Source organism: Camellia sinensis, chromosome 11, assembly GCF_055761805.1.
Source record: "Camellia sinensis isolate YWXY chromosome 11, ASM5576180v1, whole genome shotgun sequence".
Classification (NCBI taxonomy): domain Eukaryota; kingdom Viridiplantae; phylum Streptophyta; class Magnoliopsida; order Ericales; family Theaceae; genus Camellia; species Camellia sinensis.
This window is the reverse complement of record NC_138971.1, coordinates 60061759-60084329: the sequence shown is the minus strand read 5'-3', so window position 1 is coordinate 60084329 and position 22571 is coordinate 60061759. Positions and strand designations below refer to the sequence as shown.

Genomic DNA, 22571 nt, shown 5'->3' with positions numbered 1-22571 from the left:
ACTTTCTAATTTCTTTCTCTAATGGTTATTTTGAGCCAATAAAGTGAATTCATTATTGGATTTGAGTTGATCTTTCAGACTTCACTATCTCTAAACTGCTTTTGGTAATGATTGGTTGAAAAACTCGTCGTTCCCTTTGCCTCATGCTGCCAGTTATGTCCATCTGACTCTTCATTCATATGACATTATGTAGCTTTTTCTTTGTTATTTTGAGTTATTAGTTTCATTTAATCCTTATCACAACTTTCTAATGACGTGTGTTTCCCTGCCATGCCTGTCTTCTGATGTTCAGGTTCTTGTTACTCTTCATCAGGCAGTTATCCCTTATTTGTCAAACCCAATCATGTTATGGTGAGCCCACGTGCTGAGATATCATTCTCTTTTCTAAGCTATATTACTTAATTTATACTTACATCTGATACTTTACCTCACAATATGCAGTGATTTTCTGACGAGATCATATGAGATTGGAGGTGTTATCAGTGTCATGGCTCTTAGCAGATTGTACGTTCTTATGACACAAAATGGCCTTGAGTATCCTAACTTCTCTGAGTAGACTGTCACTTTCAGTTCCTCCGTCAGGAGTGTTCATTATAAAAAATTAAGGTTTTAGAGACCAAAATTAGGGACAATTTTTTTTTAGGGACTAAATAATTGTCATTATTGCTTTGATTCACAACCTTTTACGGAGACATCCTTCAATCAACTATCTGGTTCATCGGGTAGCAATTTGCACTTAACTTCTTGCATAAACATAATTGTTGTCTTTGAAATCTTTGCAAAATATATATGACATCATGGTTGTTGGATTCTTGCAAATGAAACTGGGGAATTATGCTATGTATAATATTATTAGGCATGTGAACACAAACTGTGACTCTCTCTCTCTCTCTCTCCAAATGCTAGGGCAAAATACATTGTCCCAATGTTTTCATAATAGCAAAATTAGCATAAATTTTTAAGCTGAACAAAGGATTTATTTACTTTGGAGTCCCAGGGTACGCCATTGATAGTAATGCATGTAGTGAAGGTAAATCGTATGTTAAAATTATGAAGCTATACTTTGTACAGGAGAATAGAGGTATAAGATGAACAAGGATGATGTGGTATTATTGAATCGCATTGTGGAAAATTATGCCTAGGTTACAGCTGAAGTGGCCATTTTTATCTTGAATCGACCATTTATGAACATTGCTAATATAGTTAAAGCAAAGTGGATGAAGTGGAGAAATTCGTTTTCTGCATTGTGTGAATGATATATATGTTTTGAATTGCATGCAAATTTCTTATGATAGGTAGACACTGCTCATGCTTTATAGAATAGTGGGTTGGAGAATTCTGGAATTGATATGATAGGTGATGCTACTCACGCTTTCATGTCTGAACTGAAATGGAATATTTTACAATTCTTTAAGTTTAGAGAATTTAGTACATTTTACAATTCTTAAAAGTTTAGAGATTTGAGTTTACTTGGGTTGGATCATATTCTTCTTATATCTATTTTATCTTTTGATTATTTTTTAATCGTTATGTACCTTAGCAGCATTCAGAAGGTGCTTGCACTCAGCATTTTTTAATATTTTCTATTTGAGAAGAAAGAAGTTTTGATTTTTGTGCAGGAGAATGGTGATGGAACTTCTAGAGATAATTCTAGAGTGGTGGATGGTGAAACCGAGGACTCCTGTACCAAACCAGAAATATCTAGTAAAAAATCAGGCATTGATCATTTCAACATGAGGGAAGTAATCCTGTAAAAACTGATGCAATGAGTAAGTTTCTGCTTCGCGATCTGCAAATTTTCATGTATTTGAATAATCGGCTTTGCCCCACCCCATGCCACCAGCACCACCATGAACACATGTTGAATTTTTAACTGGATGCATATCTTGATTTTTCTATCTTTTCTTAGATATATAGAAATCTCCTTTTTTTTGTGTGATGCTTCTACTCTGAACCACTATGAGCATGTTCTGTTGTTTCTTTTACTCTGCTTCTATATTTTAAAACTATATATATATATATATATTCCATTATATAAAGCACACAATTCAGAACATGTTTTGAAGCTATGACATGCATTTTCTCATATCCAAATTAATCTTATGCAGAGAAATCTTTAATATGCATAACTGCGTTTGTGTTTTTGTTTGAGTTTGGAAGACCTTATAAAGGCTAGTACTTTCTTGAACCTGCTTCTATTGTTTCTCTTGCTCTGCTTCTATATTTTAAAACAATATATATATTCTATCATATAAAGCACACAATTCAGAACATGTTTTGAAGCTATGTCACGCATTTTCTCATATCCAAATTAACCTTATGCAACTGCTTAGATGACGGTTACGGCCATCTTTTCTGTACATGCATCGCACTTGTGTGTAGCCTTCTAGTATGTATTTATAAATGAGGACATTGAGATGGATCCATATTGTCGATCCCAACTAATTGGGAGTAGACTTCATTGGTAGCTAGTCACCTTGAGTACTTTGTTGATCCATTCAGCTTTCTGGCCTGTGAGAACGATGCACAGATTGAAGCAATTTTCAGTTTAATGCTTCCCTGTGGCTTATGGATATTTGATGTCTTTTTGTCTGCTATTATCTGTTGTGAAGTCTACAAAAACCCGGGAGTCCTACTTATTGACAATTACGGGCCCTACAAATTTGTACCTTTTATATCATGTTATTCGTTTGATTTGACTATTTAGTTGGTAACTGTCCCGCCTTCATCAGTCTGCAAATATCCTGTATGATTAATGTATGAATTTTCATTCTTCTTGACTGCTATTCTTCTTTTCTTGTTAGCATTTTATGTCTTTCAGAAGAAAAAAATGCCCAACAATTGGCAACATGTGTACAGGAAGTTCTCTTTGGGAGATTGATACCCTCCGTCACCACTACCACCCACCTGTTTCAAGGTGCATGCTCTAACCGGATCATCTCTGCTTCCTCTCTTGAATGTGCATGCTTGTTTGCATTCTTTAGAATAATGTGTTTTAATTACATTATTTGGCATGTCCTTTTCATTGACAATACCTACTTTCTTCTTTTTTTAGATTTGTTTTGTCGCTTGAGAATGATTTGACAGTAAGAAGTAAAACGACTGAAGTTGCAGTTAAAGATTTCAGTTCTGGTTCATATGCAACAATATTTAGAGTGGAGGTATATTTGCATCTATTTACACAAGAAAAAGAAAAAAAAAAAAGAAAATTCAATTATGCTTTCCTTAATGTGATTCAATTCAAATAAAAACTTAATCCACTTGCAGATTGGACGAAGGGTAAAACAGGTACCACTTGCATTCTACAAGGCAACTCCCAGCTCTTTGTTCTCGGAGTCTGATTTTGCTGGCTGGACTTTCAAAATAAAGAAAAGGACGAGTTGTTTACTAGTGGTGTTGACAGCAAGAACATAGACATATCTGAAGATCAGGATCATGGTTCTGCAAAGCGCCAGAGAATTGAGTGCTCGTGAAGCAAGTGGTGTCTTTTTTGTTCTCAAGTTTTTACTTATTGACAATGTCTATTTTGTAGCTTATATGCTTGGAAGCCGTTTACTTGGTTCTTTTTCCATTTTTCATATTTTTCTACAGTGCCTTTTCTTTTCTTTTCTTTTCTTTTTTAATAGATGTTAATATAATTGGAGTTGCTAATATTTCACCTCTTAATGGATCCATTCAAATGGGGATTTTTGTCAGATGGGTGTTAATACGAATAATAATGGTAATAGTTGTGAATGTAATAATCTTTTGGAAGACAATGAAGCATTGAAATTCCGTCTCCAAATCTCCTTATTCTAATGTATAATTAGTTGTACGAATGTCTTTAGATTTTCTCCATCTCAACATTATATGATTGAAAATATATTAGAACAAATGGACACAGCAAAAATTGGTTGGCCTAGTTTGACGTTCTGTTAAGGACATGTTAATTGTTATTACATCTATCATTTTGGGCAATTCCCTCCCCCCACCCCCCCTTCAAATAAACATCATCTTTCCAAATTTACTTTAGAATCCCTAACTTTTCATTTGAGGACTTGTCGGGTAATACATGCAGTTGCACCATTGGTGTTTGAATTTAGTTACAGTTTGAATGTTTGAATTTAGTTGAAGTTGAGGTGTGTAAGCAGTGCATAATAAAATGCAGGCATTCTTTGGTTGGACTGCCTACTTGTAACCTTAACAACAGTTCACATGCTTGAGATGACTTGCCTTCTCCACATCCTACCCTCCAACAATGCCAAGCTGATGTACCAGTAAAGGTCATGCTGCCTTTTATATATGTATATATATCCTGCAATCAGAATGAGAAAGCAGTGCTGGAATTATTGGTTAATTGAGCACAGGAAACTAATATGGACGAGAAGTTTGAATCAAAAGGAAGAGTATGCGTGACGGGTGCTTCTGGTTTTATCGCTTCTTGGTTGATCAAGAGGCTTCTCTTGTCTGGGTATAATGTCATTGGAACAGTTAGGGACCCCGGTATCTGTCTCTCCCTCTCTCTCTCTCTCTCTCTCTCTCTCTCTCTCTCTCTCTCTCTCAAATCAAAAACTGCATTTTGTGTATATTGTAATTAAAGTTTATTTGCTATGATGTATGCAGGAAACAATGAGAAATTGGGGCATCTGTGGAGGCTGGAAGGAGCCAAGGAGAGAGTTGAGTTGGTGAGGGCTGATCTAATGGAGGAGGGCAGCGTTGACGACACAATTATGGGATGTCATGGTGTCTTCCATATTGCTTTCCCTGTTTTGGCCCAACCATCTTCTGATCCAAAGGCATGCTCGTGTTAATAGCCCCTTCATTCAATCATTCAATCTTTAAGCATGTTACTGTTAGCATTGTATATACATCAAGTTTATATATATTTGAAGTGGTGCAATATTATTGGAATAGGCTGAAATCTTGATACCTGCAATTGAGGGTACATTGAACATCTTGCGTTCATGTAAGAAGAATCCATCACTAAATCGAGTGATTCTCACCTCATCTTCTTCAACCGTAAGGGCAAGAGATGATTTCGACCCAAATGTGCCTTTGGATGAATCATCTTGGAGCTCTGTGAAAGACTCCAGGTTAATTATATTATCTTAATTAACCAATTAAAATTATTCCAACATTGCAATTTTACTATATAGGCCTGCTTCCATGTACCAGCAAAACAAATTATAATATCACACTACTTATTTGAAACTCATCACACCAGCCTCTTACCTGCAGCTGCATTAACTAATATATATTTATATATATGGCCTTCATCTCATAATTGGTTTATTATATATGAAAGATTTGGTATACTTTATCTAAAACCCTAGCTGAGAGGACTGCATGGGAATTCTGCAAGTATAACAAGATCGATCTGGTGACCGTTCACCCCTTGCCATTTTTCTCCACTTTCCAAAGTTCAGTCAGTGGTGTTAAGTAACTGTTATCTTGTTACTTGTATTTGTAACCAAACTGGAGTTTGGAAGCACAATGACAGTACTATTTATAAACCCTTCACTAATTTACTTATTGTTTGGTTGTGTTTGATCTTTCAAATAAATAAATAGGAAAGACTGAGAAATTTCATTGGCATGGAAGGATGGGATATGTGCACATTGATGATGTAGCACTCTGCCACATCCTTGTTTATGAGCATAAAAATGTGCATGGATGATACCTTTGTAGCTCAGTTGTTGTCGACAATAATGAGCTTGTTTCCATGTTGTCTCGATGCTATCCAACAGTACCCATTCCCAAGAGATTGGTATTGTTTTCTCAGTAGAGATTAATGTTATCAACATTAAACTGTTCTATTTTAGATTATTAGTTTGTAAAACCTTCCATTGCTCTTGTAATATTGATGTTCCAAGGTCCAAATCTTTTTCTTTTTCTTTTTTTAATTTATAATTTTGACGACATTTTTGAAGTGAAAACATGCATAATATTAAAATTTATGAAAGTTCGTATGAAAATATTCAATTTTTGTGACAAGAGAGTATTTATTATCCTATGATCAAGGGAGGGGAGATTTATATATAGCAATTATGTATGGATTATATGTGTACATGGATTAGTGATTGATGAACTGATGATTTTTACATGTGGCCTATATTTCAAGTTCGAGGCACTTGATAGGCCATATTATAAGTTGAACACTTCTAAGTTGAGAAGTTTGGGATTCAAGTTCAAGTGTATCGAAGAGATGTTCGATGATTGCATTGCGTCTTTAATGGCGCAAGGACATCTTTGTTTAGCCTAGTCTAGCTACAACTACTAGCAACATCCTACAATATTTTGAATATGAATTTTTTCTTGCTCTGACTTCTATTGAATTTTTTTAGTTTACTTCTTGTAGTTCACACCTTCCTTCTTGTAGTTCCTACAAATTCATGCTATAAATGGAATGCACGGTGAACAAAAAGAAATTGTGCTGTAGAAATTGAAATTTGTGAACTGTCTAATATGAATTCGCATATTAATGTCAATTTTGTTGTTATTTTTTGTCCCTACGTGTACTCTCTACCGAGCTATGTAAATCTCTATACATGTTTTTTGTGGTATGGATGTGTTTAATATTTTCACCTAAATTTTCAAATTTAGAGATGTTAAATTTATTTGAAAGTTTGTGGTAATTTAGTATTTCAAAATTTGATGTCTTTAAAAAAAATTCTTGAAATATTAAATTTATTATTTTATTATATTTTATTTGACATACACTACAGAGATTAACAAATTAAACAAATTTTATTTACTCATTGATTTAATACCCTATCATATTTATCAAAGAGAGTCCTAATTTTAAAATTACATAAATTATTAAGATTTAAAATAATAAATAAATTTTAATAATCTATATAGAACTTTTGGTTTCATTTTGTTATTATGATACCGACATACCATTACCAAAATAATCTCCATCATGATTGGTTGGTTAAGGATTTATGGCCTTAATTAACATGGTTAATATTAAGGAGAAATTTACAATGTGCACTGTTTCAAATGGTGCACATTGTAAAACAGTTATGATTTTTTATGATGAATGTTATGATTGTTTGGAATGTATGTTATGACATTTTGTAGTAAATTTATAAATAGTAAATTTATGATGCGCACCTTAAAGTTAAGAACGATATTGTCATGACATTTTGTGATTTTTGCCATGACACTTTGAGATTTTGTTATGACATTTTTCAATGAAAAAAAGTTATGATTTTTATAGTAAAAAAATTATGATATTTTGGGTTTAAGTTATGAAATTTTGTGAAAAAATTATGAAAAGCATATCACATGCACCTTTTTGAGGGTGCACATTGTAACATCTCTCTAATATTAATAGTGAAGAATTATCAATATATAGAACTAGCGTAAAACCCATGCTATGCATGCATGGGCAAGTAACAAAATGTGATAAATAATACTAAACATGTTAAAAATGAACGAAATACTATAATATTAATTTAGATGAGTATTTAAATAATAGATTTGAGTGATTTCACTATATTTATATAAATATGCGGGACTAATTAATTTTTTTGAAATGCACTCAATCGAATAAACTTAATTGAAAAGGAAGAGTAAGAGTGAGATTCTATAAATATAAGATAAAGATAAAAAAATTACGACCCCACCCATTATACAAATTTAAAATACTCAAAACTTCTAAAATTATGCTACACCATCTGTTAGTATACTAATTGATATACCAATTGGCGCATATAGCATTATTCATTATTTTTTTCTTAATTGGAACACTCCTTCCTTGTTTGATGGTAAGGAATGAATGATTTTAGAAATAAAGAATGCACTCTTTGTTTAAAATAGAAAGTGTTAGTGCGTGATTTATTAATTATTTTTTAAATTGAAAAATCAAGAAATTTAGATTGAACACTTGGACCTCTCTTAACTCTTTTCACTAAAAATCTCATTTTGCTTATATAATGTATAGATAGATAAATAGATAGATAGATAGATTAGTGAATGATTGGTTATCCAACTATATTATTGAGATCACATTTGTTTTGCAATGAATATGAAAATAAAAAATTTTCATAATATGTTTAATTTTGTTGAATAGAATGTCTATCGAAAACTAATTTAGATAACAAAAATTATAATCAAATATTGAAATGTGAATTTTATGAATTAATAATCTCAATTCAATGCTATAATCCAACTAATCAAATAATTCTATGTGTACTAATAAATCAGCTCCATTCATTTTATTATTGAATTTGTTCCGTTGGATTGGGCAATGAGACTGGCTTCTCTCCATTTCTCCATTGGATTCGAGAGGTACTGTGGGACCTAGTGGACTCACATTTGAGCCTTGTTTCTATAATTTGAACCATTCATATTTTAAGATTCGCCGATTAAATCATTCATACAAAAAATCAAGTTAATCGGATAACGATAATCACGTGTTTGGATCAATTTTGTATAGAAAAAAATAAACGATGAGAGAATAAATGATTTATACAAAATTAATCCAAACACGTGGTCTCTATTATCCGATTAACTTAATTTTTTTATAGAGATGATGTATTCGATAAATCTTAAAACATGAACGATTCAGATTATCGAAGCGGGACCTAAAAACAGGCCCACTAGGTCGGACTGGATGACCCAGTCTGATGGAAGATTGGAGAGAGTCCAATAACACGTCTGATAATTGCTCCTAGCTATTGATAAGAGAATTAATTTTCTTGAGTCCAATAACGCGTGATAATTGCGCCTGGTTATTGATAATTTCGCCTGGTTATTAATTGTGTTGGTCATCCAGCCAAACTAGGATTTGCACTAGTATGTATACACTACACAACTTCAATTGTAGTGACTTCATTCCTTGGATTGGTGTTCACGGTTTAATAACTTGATTCATTCTTGGTGGTCTTCACACATCATACACTTGGTGATCTTCGGTAATCTTCTTCTTCTTCTTCCTTGGGTTGGTTTCTTTGTTTTTCATCACATATTAGTAATATGATGTTACACACTCGGGTTCGCTCATCTTCATTTGGTGGATTCGGCTTTATTGATATGGAGACGACAACTCCGTGGTTGCCGTTGCCGACACCAATACCTCCACCTCCACCTCCACCTCCGTGGTTCCCTACGTTCCTGTCTGCCGATGATGAACAACCTTTGATCATCCTTAAGTTTTTTCAACACTCTCTCGCAACAGAAAAATGGTGTATATGGAAAAAACCAAAAGTCGGCTGGATTAAATTAAACATTGATGGATCTATACGTGGTGGTCGAAATAATGTTAGGACCACGAGTTATGATGGTCTTCTACGTGATTACAATGGTCTTCCTATTTGTGCTTATGTCTCCTTAGTTCTTCCTCCCAAAGATGTACATAACATCTTCATAGTCGAATTATGGGCCATATGGAGAGGTCTCATGCATGCGTTCAAACTGGGTATTAAATATATTTGGATTGAGTCTGATTCATTGAGTGTCGTCAAAACAATTAAGAAAGAGCAACAGTGCTTTCATTCAACGGCTAATAGCGGATTGGACCACATTTGGCGACTTCTAAACAAGTTCGACTAATTCGAAATTTCTCATTCATGATGCGAATCTAACCGGGCTGCAGATTATCTCGCATAGATGGACCTTGGAGTTAATGATGCTGTTCTGTAGCCGGTTGATTTTCCAGAAAGCCTGATCCATATTATCAATGAGGATGCTCGTGGAAAGTTGTACATGAGAAGCAAGAAAGATTAGTTATGGTTTTGTTATAGGCATTAAGTCATTTGTAATATTATTGTACAATCACAATTTGTTGTGTACGTACACCCTCAAATTTGAATATAATATTAGGGTAACGTTTTTATTTTGAAAATTTTCTCATAAGCAATTAGTGTAAGTGGTTTTTCCAAATAAATTTCCTGTCTTTTTTTTTTTTGTTTTTTTGATGTTGTTTCCTTTAATGTCATCACTTCCTGTCTTTAGACTGGAAAATAGGCTTAAGAAAAAATAGCAAACAAAAACCAAGTTCTCTGGAGTGAAAGAAAAGGATAATTTGTAAGAAATACTTGTGAAATAGCCCTCATTCACCAACAGTAAAGATGTAATTATTAAATAAAAAACATAGGCTAATATGTAATTAAGCAAATTGTAAGGAAATATTGTTAATTTACCCTTTAATTTATTTACTTGATACAAGGTATTTTGAAGAAATTTACCAATGTATGTTTTATTTAATTTTATTTTGTTAAAGTCGTGAGATCAAAGAATACAATTTCAATTTTGAAATTATATTTTTAAAAATGAAATGCTAATCACTACTAAAGTTGTTATTTTCTTTTTTCATTCTAAGGATAATTTTTTATTCAAAAACTATTAACTTATTTACTAAATCCGTCAACAAAAGAGACCTTCATGGACATTAGTATACATAACATTTATATACTCTAGATCTCTGTTCCAAATTGATTCTACAAAACATAATAACTTAAGATTGCATTATGAATGCATACGACTTGCAATCACTAAACCTCAATCATTACTAAGCATGTTAAATCCCAAGATGTTGGAGAGATTCTGGGCCAACAAGGAATACACGCTTTGGGCTTTGGTATCGGAAAACAACTACTCCTTTGTACGCTGTTCTTGGCACGCCATCCTGGGAAAGGACACAAAACAATGGTTATGATTTCTTTGAAGGGGAAACAATTTCAAACAATGAGACTACCGTCAGAACAACCATATTGTGTACATGTGTGAAAAAGGCCTTCAAATTCTAAATGATTAAAAAAATGTATAATTCTGCATCTCCAAGAAAGCGTATCAAAGCATGAGAGAGATAGAGGGAGAAGTTCAACATTATTTGAATTCTTTAGTTCAATAGGAAACAAGAACTTCATTAAAGGTGCTTAATTCACAAAGTCAAAATACATATCCAGATATTGTCTTACGAAATTAGTCAAGCACAACATTGACCCAATATTAAGATTTTCTATATTTAGTGAAGAAAATGAAGTTAAAAAAAAGGTACCATAGCCATTTTTTAAGAACCAACAAGGTGTGTGCAAGTGTCAATAAATTGTGTTTCAGATCCATACTAAAAATCAATCAACAAAATCACCCGGTTTCTATTGTTAGATAAATGAATTGGAAGTTGCACTACCTTCCATTCTTCAAAAATGCCAAATTGACGTGCAATGTGTTCAAAATCTGTCTCGTCTTTGTACTGAATGCGCACATCACAATCTATATTACATTCCTTCAGAACATCATCAGTTCCACAGACAAGTCTTGCATTTTTAACCATGTCAGCAAAGTGCTTAACATACTTGTCCTGAAAAAGTGGGGGTTAAAAAATTTAGGCATAAATACAGTAAATTCTGAGTTCACCTCAGACAGCCATTTTCAAATGTATCTTATACCTCCATCAGGTAGTTCAGATCCATTGACTTCCAATCCACCTTTCAGCAAAAGTAAAATATCATCGATGCTATAAGAATTGTGCACAAACTAAAATCATATTTTCTATGCAAAAAAAATAAATAAAAAATGCTCACATGCCTGAACACCATTCAACTTAATTGGCTCAAGATATTGTTTAAAATACTGGCCCAAACTAGAACCCTGCAAGGAAATCAGAGTAAGACAAAAATAAGCAAGGTTGTCAGGAAACCATAGCTGTAGGAAACAATGAATAATAATTAACGTTAAATGTCAAAACTATTTAAAGATGATTATTGTTATAGAAGAAATATGACGATGTGTTTACTTTGTCAGGAAATGGGTGAACAAGGTAACGCATGGATGCAGAGGGTGTGTGTGGGTGGGTGCGTGCATGCATGGTGTAACTTCGTTTGTGTGAGAAATAACTAAGAGTCAATCTTCAACAATAAATTTTTATCCCGGTGCCAAATTTCAAAGCAACATACATTTAGAACAATATCTTGAGCAATGACATGGTTCTAATTTTATAGCAATGATAACAAAAAAATGTTTAAGTTTTCTGAGTGAGTAATGTTGTTTCACAAAGCACAAAATCACTTCTGAACATTGTACATACATGTTCTCCAAAATTATATGTTCTGCACACTTCTGGACGGATAAACTGTCGACCTTTGTGAGTCTCTTTTAACCTCAACCAATCATCCCAATAAGTGAAAAATTATGTCAAAGAAAATGTTCAAAAGAGATGCATTGAAGTAATATGCAAGTATGAACAACAAACTATGACTCAATACACCACAAGGATATGCTTTTGGCCACTTTGGAGAGAGTTCATCCCACGTAGATTTAGCCAGCATCCACCCCAGTCCAGGGAAAAAATCTGAACGGTAAAGCATGTCTACAAAGTGTAAAATAAAGCTGATAAGAGAACAATTTCTCAAGATTTCTGATTTAAAGAATAATCTTTATACGATGCAACATTCATTTGCCTGCTAGAATCAAGTAAACTAATTTCAATCCAAACATGAAAGTTATAATGCCTTCACAAGAACCTTGGAAGCAAAAATCTCCAAAGTAAACTTTTTTTTTAATAGGTCAGTTGAGGAGACTTGAACTGGAATCTATGGAAGGGAATGCGACCTAAGCCACTGAGAAGTCCCTGGGGGACAAAAACTCCTTGGAGTTACTGCAAAATGACTAATAACTGTAACCTCTATGCAGGTTTATCAGTTCGCTTTACATTTAGTTCTAGAAGAATAATTATTTACCGATACAAGCACCAAATGAACTTACAAGGATCCTGCACAAACTGCTTTTGTCCATTGTCATTCCATGAAGAAACAGCCATGATGGACCTATTTTGGATTCATACAAACAAAAGCAAAAAGATAGTTAGAGGTTGCAGACTCCGATCTTGAACTTCAAATAACGAAATGTACTTCATAATAGGACTCACTTATCACTTTCAAGGAGTGCAACTGCAGCCTCAAAATAGTCGAAGAAATCAGGGGAAATTTCCATATCATCTGTATTCCATGGAAATTTATTTTTAGCCAATTACTTAACATTTCCATTGAAAAATAAAAATAAAAATAAAGGAGAGAGAAAGTAAAAAAGGCAGCACAAAGCAACATTTTTGCACCTTCAAGTATGATAACTCGACTAAAGTTAAGTTTATAAAACAATTGATCCAGTGCCCATTTGTAATGACCTAGAAAACACCAGCATTAAAAGACATCAACAAAGATGCTTAAAGGGGACCTTTTTTTTTTTTTTTTTTTTTTTAGTTAGTGACGAAAAAGATAAATCCTTACGTGCAATCTTGTAGTATACAATCATTTCCTCGGGCCTCTCGGTGTGCACTGGTTCATGATCCAAGTGCTGCAACCAACTGAAGTTAGTGTTTAAGCTAGACATATTAACAATAAGTCTCACAAAAGGGTAGAAATTACGTCATGAAAACATATGGCATCTCTAACACAAGATTTATATGTTTCTTGAAAGGAGCTTTCCATGGCATAAAATTAATTGACAAATGTATGAGTTGATGAAAATTTGCTGAACCATACTCTTGTCATCAGCATTCCTCTCTAGAGAATCAAAATAATTTACCTGCATGTAGGTTAGCTGATTGTAACTCAAAGCCTTACTTTTGACATCAGGATCTTCTCCATCCTACAGAAATTTACTAGCTTTAGCTGTCTTGTCCTTCCTGATCTCTCATTACCAATCAAATATATCTAAACTTGTGTTGACTAGAATCCCTACTTAAAAAAGTACCTGGGATACAAAAAGGGGATACTTTGAAGGAACAGAACTTTGATGTCTGGAGAATATGAAGAATTTTGTAACCGTGAGTTAGTTGAAATATGAGCAAATTAATCAGGAGCACTAGAAAATGCTCACAAATATTAAGCATACTTTAGAATAGATTTGAGAGCCCTTTCAAGATAATTAGCACGGTTACAAGCCATAACCACAACTGCCGCAACTGGAGCCTAATAATTCAGAAAAGAGGGATGCATATGTGATGAGTTTTAAACAGAAAAATAAATAAATATATAAAATAGAAGAATTAAATTGAAAAAACCTCCACTCCATCCAAACCTGTACTTTGTCTATTATTTTTTCAAGGCCATTCCCTGCAACATGATAACATTATAACTATCAAATTACAAACAAAAATGCACAAGCATACACATCAGTTAAATAAAAAATGTGCAGGGGAATAATGTAACAGGCTCAGAATTTGAGCCAAGTTTTTCAAATTTGTTAAACAACTACACCTCAAATGGTGACCGTGTATTATAATTTATAATAGAGTGCATTGTATATGAACAATACTATCAGGAAAAAAAAAAAGGGAAAAACCAAGCAGCAAAAGCTCTCACTCAGATAAAAGAGAAGATAGGATCAAAAGGAAGATTGTAGAATAAAAGGAGAGTTTTAAACGTAATGTGGCACCCCAACGAATGTCACGTGCTATAACTATATTATTATTCATCCTTGAATACCCTAAGCCCCGCCTTATGTTATATGCCTACTTGAATTAAAACTTCTTAAGAATTAAAAGTGAGAAACATGCCTTGAGAAGACAAACCAACGAATATACTTGAGAATGAGTTTTGAAAGTATATGTTAATATAGAGCTTCGAACATGGAAATCCTTATGTCTTGTATTGAGAGTTAGGGAAGGACTTCTAGGTTGAATTTAGTAAATTTTGAGTTTCCCTATTCACTAATCAAGGAGCTTAAAGATCTCTTAGACTAATGTGCATGCCATTTTGATGCTATATTGTTTTTACTAATCGGGATTAGTGCTAATTAAGTAGAATTAGTAAACTGTAATTGTAATTAAGCTAAGCAAGATTAAGTTAAGCCTTGATTAATTAGAGATTAAACGTGATTAATTATAACTAAGATTGATTGACTAAGCTAATTAATCCTTTGTGATGCATACACACACCTCAACATTTCCTACAAAACAAAAGAGAAGAATATAGAAAGAGAGAGAGAGAGCTCTAGAGTTTATTTAGGCTAATAAGGATTAAAGAGTAAGCATGATTGGTTAGGACTAAAGCTTGGTTAATTAAGCTAATGGGACAATTAGTAAAATAATAAGGTAAACTTGATTAAGCTAAGCTAAACTAAGCAAATAAATTAGGATTTGGTGAAGCATACACATAGGTGAAGCAAACAAGCACCTTCCTTTTTGTATTATTTAACTTTTGTCTTGCCTTAACTCAATAAAACCAAACAAGAAGAAGAAAATCTGTAGAGTTAAAACAAAAGGAGAAGAAAGAAGAACAAAGGAGACAAAGGAGAAGAAAAAAACAAGGGAAAAAGAGAGGAAATCGAAGAAAAATCAAAGGAGCTTCAATTCGAAGCCTAGAAATTCAAGGAAAATCATTAATAGGTAAGAAATTCAACCCTCTTTCTTGTATTGTTGCTATAATCTAGCTAGAAGATCATCTAAACTAAGTTTTGAGAGATTGAAATTGAGGAAGATAGGAAAGAGTTTGAGAAATAGGAAGGGTTCAAAAAATTTGCAAGAAAATCACGTTTTGATTGGTGTAAACTTTAAATTCATTGCATATGAATGTTTTCCTACAAAACCCACATCATTTATTCATGTTTTGAAGCCTTAAAATCTTGTTTTAAAGGAATGAAAATGAAGAAATGAAAGAAAGTGGAAGAGAGAAAAAAAATTAAAGAGCTCTTGAATAAAATTTTATTTTTTTGTTAGTTTAATCTTGAAATCCTTGCATACAATTGAGTTTTCATGAATCTTGTATCATACTTTCATGTTTTGGAGCATTATACATCATGTTTTGAGGCTTTTAGGTGAAGAAATTGGAGTTAGGAACCTCAAGAACATGAAGAACAACTTCAGCCCATCCAACCAAGAATTTCCCGCACGTGCCCTAGATTTCCCGCACATGCGGCCCAACCCTCCAGAACCCATTTTGCATTTTGAAATAACCACACGTGCGGCCAGATTTCCCGCATGTGCCCTAACCTTCCCGCACCTTGTCCTGCACGTGCATAACCTCTGTTTCAGCGCAACTTCAAATGGGTATATCTCTCACCCAAACTCGGTTTTACGTGATTCTTGATTCTAAATTCAAGTCCCGGAAGTTTAGTTTTCAATGGTGGTAGTCTCACATCCAAATTCCAAATATTCAAAAAGATATGTTTAAATTAGTGAAGGCTGCTTACTTTCTTCCTAACCATTTCATGCTAATTCCTCTCATAACTTAGTTCTTTTCATTTCTTCCTATTTCCTTAAACCTTAAATACCTAAACATGATATTTTTCAATGCATAGTATATGAAACTGATGTGGAATACTTAGGGCCCTTCAACTTACATCTTTGACACACTTCAACATTCTTCAGGCCTTAATCACGTAGGGTGCTTCTAGCCACACATTTGATACATGTTTGACACTTGATTTAGATTTGAATTAGGCTTAGAAAAGTCTTGGATAATCTAAGAAAATATTAAGAAACACAAAGTTAAGTTAGAACACCTGAAATGAATTTAGAAGCTTGTTAGTTTAAGTGCTTTCAACGTCTTGCTTATGCTTTGTGTAGGTCAAGTACTCGGAGGGGGGAAAACCTCATTGTTTGCAAGCCATGTGTGAATAATATTATTGTAAAGACTTAGAAAATATGAGGAAGAAGAACTCCGAAAATATGAGGAAGAAGGAATATATTTCTGTTATATTCAAAACTTCTTATTTTACAAGACCAAATGACACTCCTTATATAGGAGATAATACAAACATCATTATAACCCATTATATGCCACTTATATATTATATATTACCACTATCTACCACTATCATATTATATATATGCCACTATATACCACCAACACCACTATCATATTCTATACATGCCACTATCTACCACCAACACCACTATCATATGCCACTATCTTATTATATGCATTAACACAAATTTCCAGCATAAAGTTATGTTTGAAATTTTTTTTGTAAACTCGATGATATATCATATTTTGTGAAATCCTTATTTTGCTTCCGAATGAATGAATATCCTATATTTTGATAAATCTATTGTGGCATCCTTTAGATAGTCCTAACTATTGGGGGACAGTTAAATATACTATGGCCATTATTGCGATCTCCTTCGCCACCTGAGAGTGGGTTGTTTAATCGGTGATCAAACCGGTTATTCCTTCGCTTCGCCCTAATGGATGTACCGTGCTATCATGTTTTGATTATGAAATATTATGATGAGAAATGTTCGAATGCTTTTGAAAATATGATATGATATTATGCTTTGCAAATGAGATTGGAATTCATTCATTTACCACTAAATTGTAATATTATTCACTGGGCAATGGCTCACCCCTCTCTCTTAAATATATGTAGGTGATGAAGAGTTGGATTACGAAGAGAAGTTTGAATAGAAACTGGTCTTGTATGGTTGTGATAGATTTGTAAAGCCTTGTCATATGTGCTTATTTTACCTTGTCGTTTAGACTATGCAATAATGTAAGATAATGATCCAAGAGGAATGAATGCTTTCATTTCATGTAGTTATGCACTGCTTTGAGTGGATGTTTCGAATGGACTCAATATAAACAAATAATGGCTTCCGCACTCAAAAATATAAAAAAAATTGCCCCAATTATCCTAAGACTCCAACTTGTTTTGAAAGTTAGGCCCTTGATAGTCTATGACTACTGGCCGGTCACAACGCCATCCTGTTTGGGACGGGTTGGGATTGTGACACTTAAACTTCTCCCTGAATTAGAACAGAGAGAAAGAATAGGAGAGAGAATCAGGAAGAGAAGCACGCAAGGGCCACAATCCTAATCACACAAAGGTCGCAACCTTAAACAACTGTCAATTTCATTAATTGAAGGCTGCCTAATATGATACCAAAGCCTATTATATATAGGTTAACCTTAATAAAATAGAAAAATTAATAACAAGAAGAAAATAATATTAAACACTAAAGACTTTAATTTATAAAATTATAAATATAAATTAAGCCTCCACATGGTGGAAAGATACTGTGTGTGAGCCGAATAGTGGGAATTAGGATCCTCTCATTGCTCTCGCTCCTTACCTCCTAACTTGCAACGTTAGAGATGTACCCTAAGATGATTCAACGGTTCAGATCTGGCTATTTAAAAAAAAAAAAAAAATTAGAGTGCATCTCTACCGTTGCAAGTAGGAAGGCAAGGAGAGGATCTGGACTCGAATAGTGGACCTCTACCTTGTGCATCACTTATTAACATCTTTGTACACATGTTTGATTTGATCAAAAGATATCACAACATGCTCACTTAGGATAAGATTTATATGTATGGCCTTTCTCTAGCTGCTTCCTTTGAATGGAAGCAACAGATAAAATCAGAGAGAGAGAGAGAGAGAAATAGCAATCAGAAATATACCATACCTTCTTCTAGGGTCACAATTCTTCCTTTCTGAATGCTAATCTGATCCATTATTAATCGCGTTTGGCTTGTATAATAATTTTCTGATTACACCTGTTATGATCAAATAAACATTATAGGTAAGGAGGGATTGTACAACTAGCACGTCTGGAAGTGATTAATTTCTCTGAATAACAGATTCCAGGACACCTAGACATTGTTAGGCAAAGGGAACATAAAGCAATCACTAAGCATTTCAAACAGATGAATTATGATTTTTGATTATTCTCATCAAATACCATGTAGATGGATTTATCATATTTTGCTTGCAATAATATGCATAAAAGAATTCACTGCTCTGAATCTACATCAGATTATACAAAGGAGGAACAAACATTGCAAATACAGCATAGAATAGAATGTTCAGTTCCTTATACAGATACATATTATTACATGTACATATTGAGCACAATGTTCACAAACATAACATGTATTATATATATATACATATATATTAGGGATTCAAATCAAACTACCTAAAAAGGATAAGAATCAAACCATTTTACCCCTTTTTAACAATGGAGCTTCGACAATGGAGCAATTCTTATTTTTGATTTCGAACTCTGTTGTGGAGTGTGGAATTCAATTCGACCAAATCAATCAAGACACGTTATGTTTGGTGTGATTGCCGACTTTCCCAAGCCTTTGCCTTCTCAGGTGAGCATTGAATTTTCATGAGTGAGTGAGCCCATTCATGTTCAATCAGCTAACTTAAATAATTAATATTTCGTCTTTTTCATCCATCATATTATCATAAAGAATAAGGGCCATTTCCCTAAATAAGCCAAAATAGTAAATTAATTTTCAAACTAAGCCTAGTTTTGAAAGATTTTCCAAAATAAGCTAAATCGTGGTTGTGAAGCACGATTTCAACACATGTACGCCTCTCTCGCGTGGAAGTTGGGAAATCTTAAAATCGTGATTACAAAACGCGCTTTTAATTAATTTTGAACTCGCTATTCCAAACCACAATTTTAATCAAAAAAAAATTTCTTCTAAACTCGCTGTTTTTAACCACGATTTTATCAAAAAAATATTTTATTTCTGAACTCGCTTTTCCTAACCACGATTTTATCAAAAAACATATTTCTTCTGAACTCGCTCTTTCGAACCACGATTTTTATACAATTTTTTTAAGTGAACTCGTGGTTTGTAACCACGAGTTTAGAACTGCTATAAAACCTCCCCAGCCCCGTCATTTGCATTCACGCTTCTTATACACACAGTTCGCTCCTGCTCTCTCTCTCTTGCTCTTATTGCTCTCTCTCTCGCTGTGCACGAGCTCCCTTTCTGCTCTTTGTCCTCTCTCTCGTTGGTATGCCTTTTGTCTCTCTCTCTTGATCTACTTTATTGTGTTTTTTGTGGTTGTGAAAGTGGGTATAATGTTGGTAGAATAGGGTTCATGAATATAGTTCTAAATCGTTCTATGGTTAAATCTAACATTTAACATTAACTTCGAATTGAATCAGATTTTTGTTACATATGCCATAAAAATACTCTAAATTCATCCTAAATGAATTGTGAAAATGCCATAATCGTTCTATGGTTAAAACCCTAATATGATTTAAAAATACTCTCTTAATCTGGTTAATGTATATGTGAAATTTGAGAAATTAGGATTACATTTATGGCATCTGTTGAATGTGAAATCCGTTGAATGAACCTGAAGTTTAGAAAAATTTAAATATTATGTTTCAAATGAGAAAATGAGGGTTATGGTTTTCGATTGAATGTGAAATGAGAAATGAGGGTTTTGGTTTTGAATTAGGGTTTTGAATTGATAAATGTGAAATCATTTTTCAATTAGGGTTAGGGTTTTAAATTGTGAAATAAAAAATGAGGGTTATGGTTTCAAAAATTAGGGTTTAAGAAATTTATAATAAGTTAAATTGTTTTGATAATGTTATATGATTTTTTTTAGGAACAAATTATGTCAAAACGTAGAGAAAATAAAATCCTAAATGATTTGGGTCAAATTGGTTGAATAATTTTAATAATTTAATTTCATTACAATTTTTTTTAAACCATACCCAATTAAACTTAAAAAATGAAAGCCAATTTTGGGCATTTGGACATTTTACAATTTTCGGCAATTGGACATTTTAAAATTAAACCATACCATACCCAATAATTTTACAATTTCGGGCACTTTTGGCCAACTTTGGTGTTTTGTGTTAGATTCATTATTTAGATATTTCGTGTAATGTTGGTAGAATAGGGTTCATGAATGTGAAAATGTTGTCAAATCAGAAATAATAAATTAGGGTTAGGGTTTATATTTGTGAAATCTGTTTAGAAATCTGTTGAATGTGAAATCTTAAATCTTAAATAAGGGTTAGGGTTTATATTTGTGAAATAGTTTAGAAATCTGTTGAATGTGAAATCTTAAATCTTAAATAAGGATTATGGTTTATATTTGTGAAATCTGTTTAGAAATCTGTTGAATGTGAATGTTGAATGGTTTATATTTATCTTAAATATGTTCATAATTGTGAAATCTGTTGAATGTGAAATCAGATTTCTGTTCAATGTGACATATGTTGAATGTTCAATCTATTTAGAAAAATTTAGATATTATGTTTGAAATGAGAAAATGAGGGTTATGGTTTTCTATTGAATGTGAAATCAGAAGTGAGGGTTTTGGTTTTGAATTAGGATGTTGAACTGATGAATGTGAAATCGTTTTTCAATTACGGTTAGGGTTTTGAATTGATGAATGTGCAATCATTTTTCAATTAGGGTTAGGGTTTTAAATTGTGAAATCAGAAATGAGAGTTATGGTTTAACAAATTAGGGTTTAAGAAATTTATGATAAGTTAAATTTTTTTAATAATGTTATATGATTTTTTTTAGGAACAAATAATTTTTACATAATGAATAAATAATTATCTATAATAATAATAATTTTCTTGTATATTATTATCGTAATTAACTTTATAATTTCTTGAAAAAAAAATGGCAAAACACAAGAAAATCTAATTTTGTCTATATAAAAATTATCTATAATTAAAATTTCAAAATTTTCTATCCATTTCTTTCAAAATTTCGAAATTGTTATTATTTTTTTCTTTCACTTTCCACAAATTTTCCTTTTTAATCAAAACATATTTAAGGAATAATAATGCCATTTCCTTTTATTTTCATTCCAATAAATTAAGCACAGTCTAACAATATTTACGATATATTAAAAAAAATTAAAAATAGAATCATATAATATATATCAGTGTCATACAAAATTGAATTACAAGGAACTATGTTTAAAATTGTCATGGTTAGTCTAGTACTAATTATCCCGAGTCCATAGATCCAACTGATCATTATATCATTTTTTATTTCTCTATTATGGAAAGTATAAGGGGATGTTTGGCATAAAAGAAAAGTAAGTTCAATTAAAAGAAAATGAGGAGAAAATTAAGGGGAAAGGGGGAGAAAATTTTCAGTTCTGAGAGGGTGGCCGTATCCTTCGCCGTGAATAGTCTGAGTGAAACCCAAAATGCGTTTTTACCTCTTTCCCAAAAAATTACCAAAATATTAGAAGTAAAAAAATTTGATATAAATAAATGTCTTTTTAGAAGTGATCCACAAAAAAATTACCAAAACATTAGAGGTCAAAAAATTTGATCCACAAAAAATTAGAAGTCAAAAAATTACTTTTTACCTCTTTGCCAAAAGAGGCCTTTCAAGTCGTCATGGAAAATGCTATTATCAAAACATTTGATATAAAAAAAAATAATTTGTTTAAGAATTATGTTTGAAAAAATTAAAATATTTGATTTATAAAATGACTCATTCTCGATAATTTTTACCCACTTGAATTATCCAATTGACTTATTCTCTATGCCCCTGCATTATGTTTATTCAATTAAGTTTTAACTTTTTACGACTTTTTTTTAATTGAAACCTGCAATTTTTTTCCCCCTTTGAATAGTAACCACCAACCATATTCTGCGGCCAAAGGAAAAACTTATTAAAAATTAAAGAAAAGCAAGTTTGAAACAACCCATCCTGTTCAATTCAATTGTAGCGAATGGGTTTAGGTGGAAAAAAAAAATGGAATTCATATTTGTTAAAAAAACTTGAATAAGTTTGATAAGTTAAAAAAAATAAGTACAAAAGTTGGCACAATCCATTGTTTAGTGCTGATTTTTTAACATTTTTTTTTAATTTTAAATTTAGGATAAATTATATTAGTAGTCTGTAAAT

The 22571-nt window shown here is 32.6% G+C and overlaps 3 protein-coding genes across 6 annotated transcripts in view; 1 reads left to right on the top strand and 2 right to left on the bottom strand.

Moving 5' to 3' along the window:
- Window positions 1-22571, top strand: part of LOC114301643 (protein NUCLEOLAR COMPLEX ASSOCIATED 4) — a 131526-nt gene that overhangs the window by 2283 nt on the left and 106672 nt on the right. For both annotated transcript variants that reach the window (XM_082893991.1, XM_082893992.1), the window contains one exon: window positions 293-351. In XM_082893991.1, coding sequence (XP_082750117.1) covers window positions 293-351 — 59 coding nt within the window. The remainder of the gene's footprint in view (window positions 1-292; window positions 352-22571) is intronic.
- The window catches only part of LOC114299806 (DEAD-box ATP-dependent RNA helicase 1), a 158395-nt gene that overhangs the window by 70876 nt on the left and 64948 nt on the right, over window positions 1-22571 (bottom strand). The window lies entirely within an intron of this gene.
- Window positions 10287-19082, bottom strand: LOC114301638 (alpha-1,3-mannosyl-glycoprotein 2-beta-N-acetylglucosaminyltransferase). 2 transcript variants are annotated; one of them, XR_014343948.1, is made up of 16 exons: window positions 18875-19082; window positions 18332-18422; window positions 14005-14039; window positions 13819-13895; window positions 13678-13723; window positions 13510-13572; window positions 13212-13278; window positions 13040-13108; window positions 12854-12923; window positions 12691-12752; window positions 12206-12295; window positions 12014-12108; window positions 11511-11577; window positions 11376-11414; window positions 11117-11287; window positions 10287-10612 (listed from the first exon to the last, which is right to left on the bottom strand). XR_014343948.1 is itself a non-coding variant. In XM_082893990.1 (16 exons), the coding sequence occupies exons 2-16, from the start codon at window positions 18378-18380 to the stop codon at window positions 10505-10507; spliced, it is 1104 nt and encodes a 367-aa protein (XP_082750116.1). In that variant the 5' UTR covers window positions 18381-18422; window positions 18875-19082; the 3' UTR covers window positions 10287-10504. The 2 variants fall into 2 exon arrangements, 1 of the variants encoding a protein (XP_082750116.1); XM_082893990.1 differs by having other exon boundaries at window positions 11515-11577.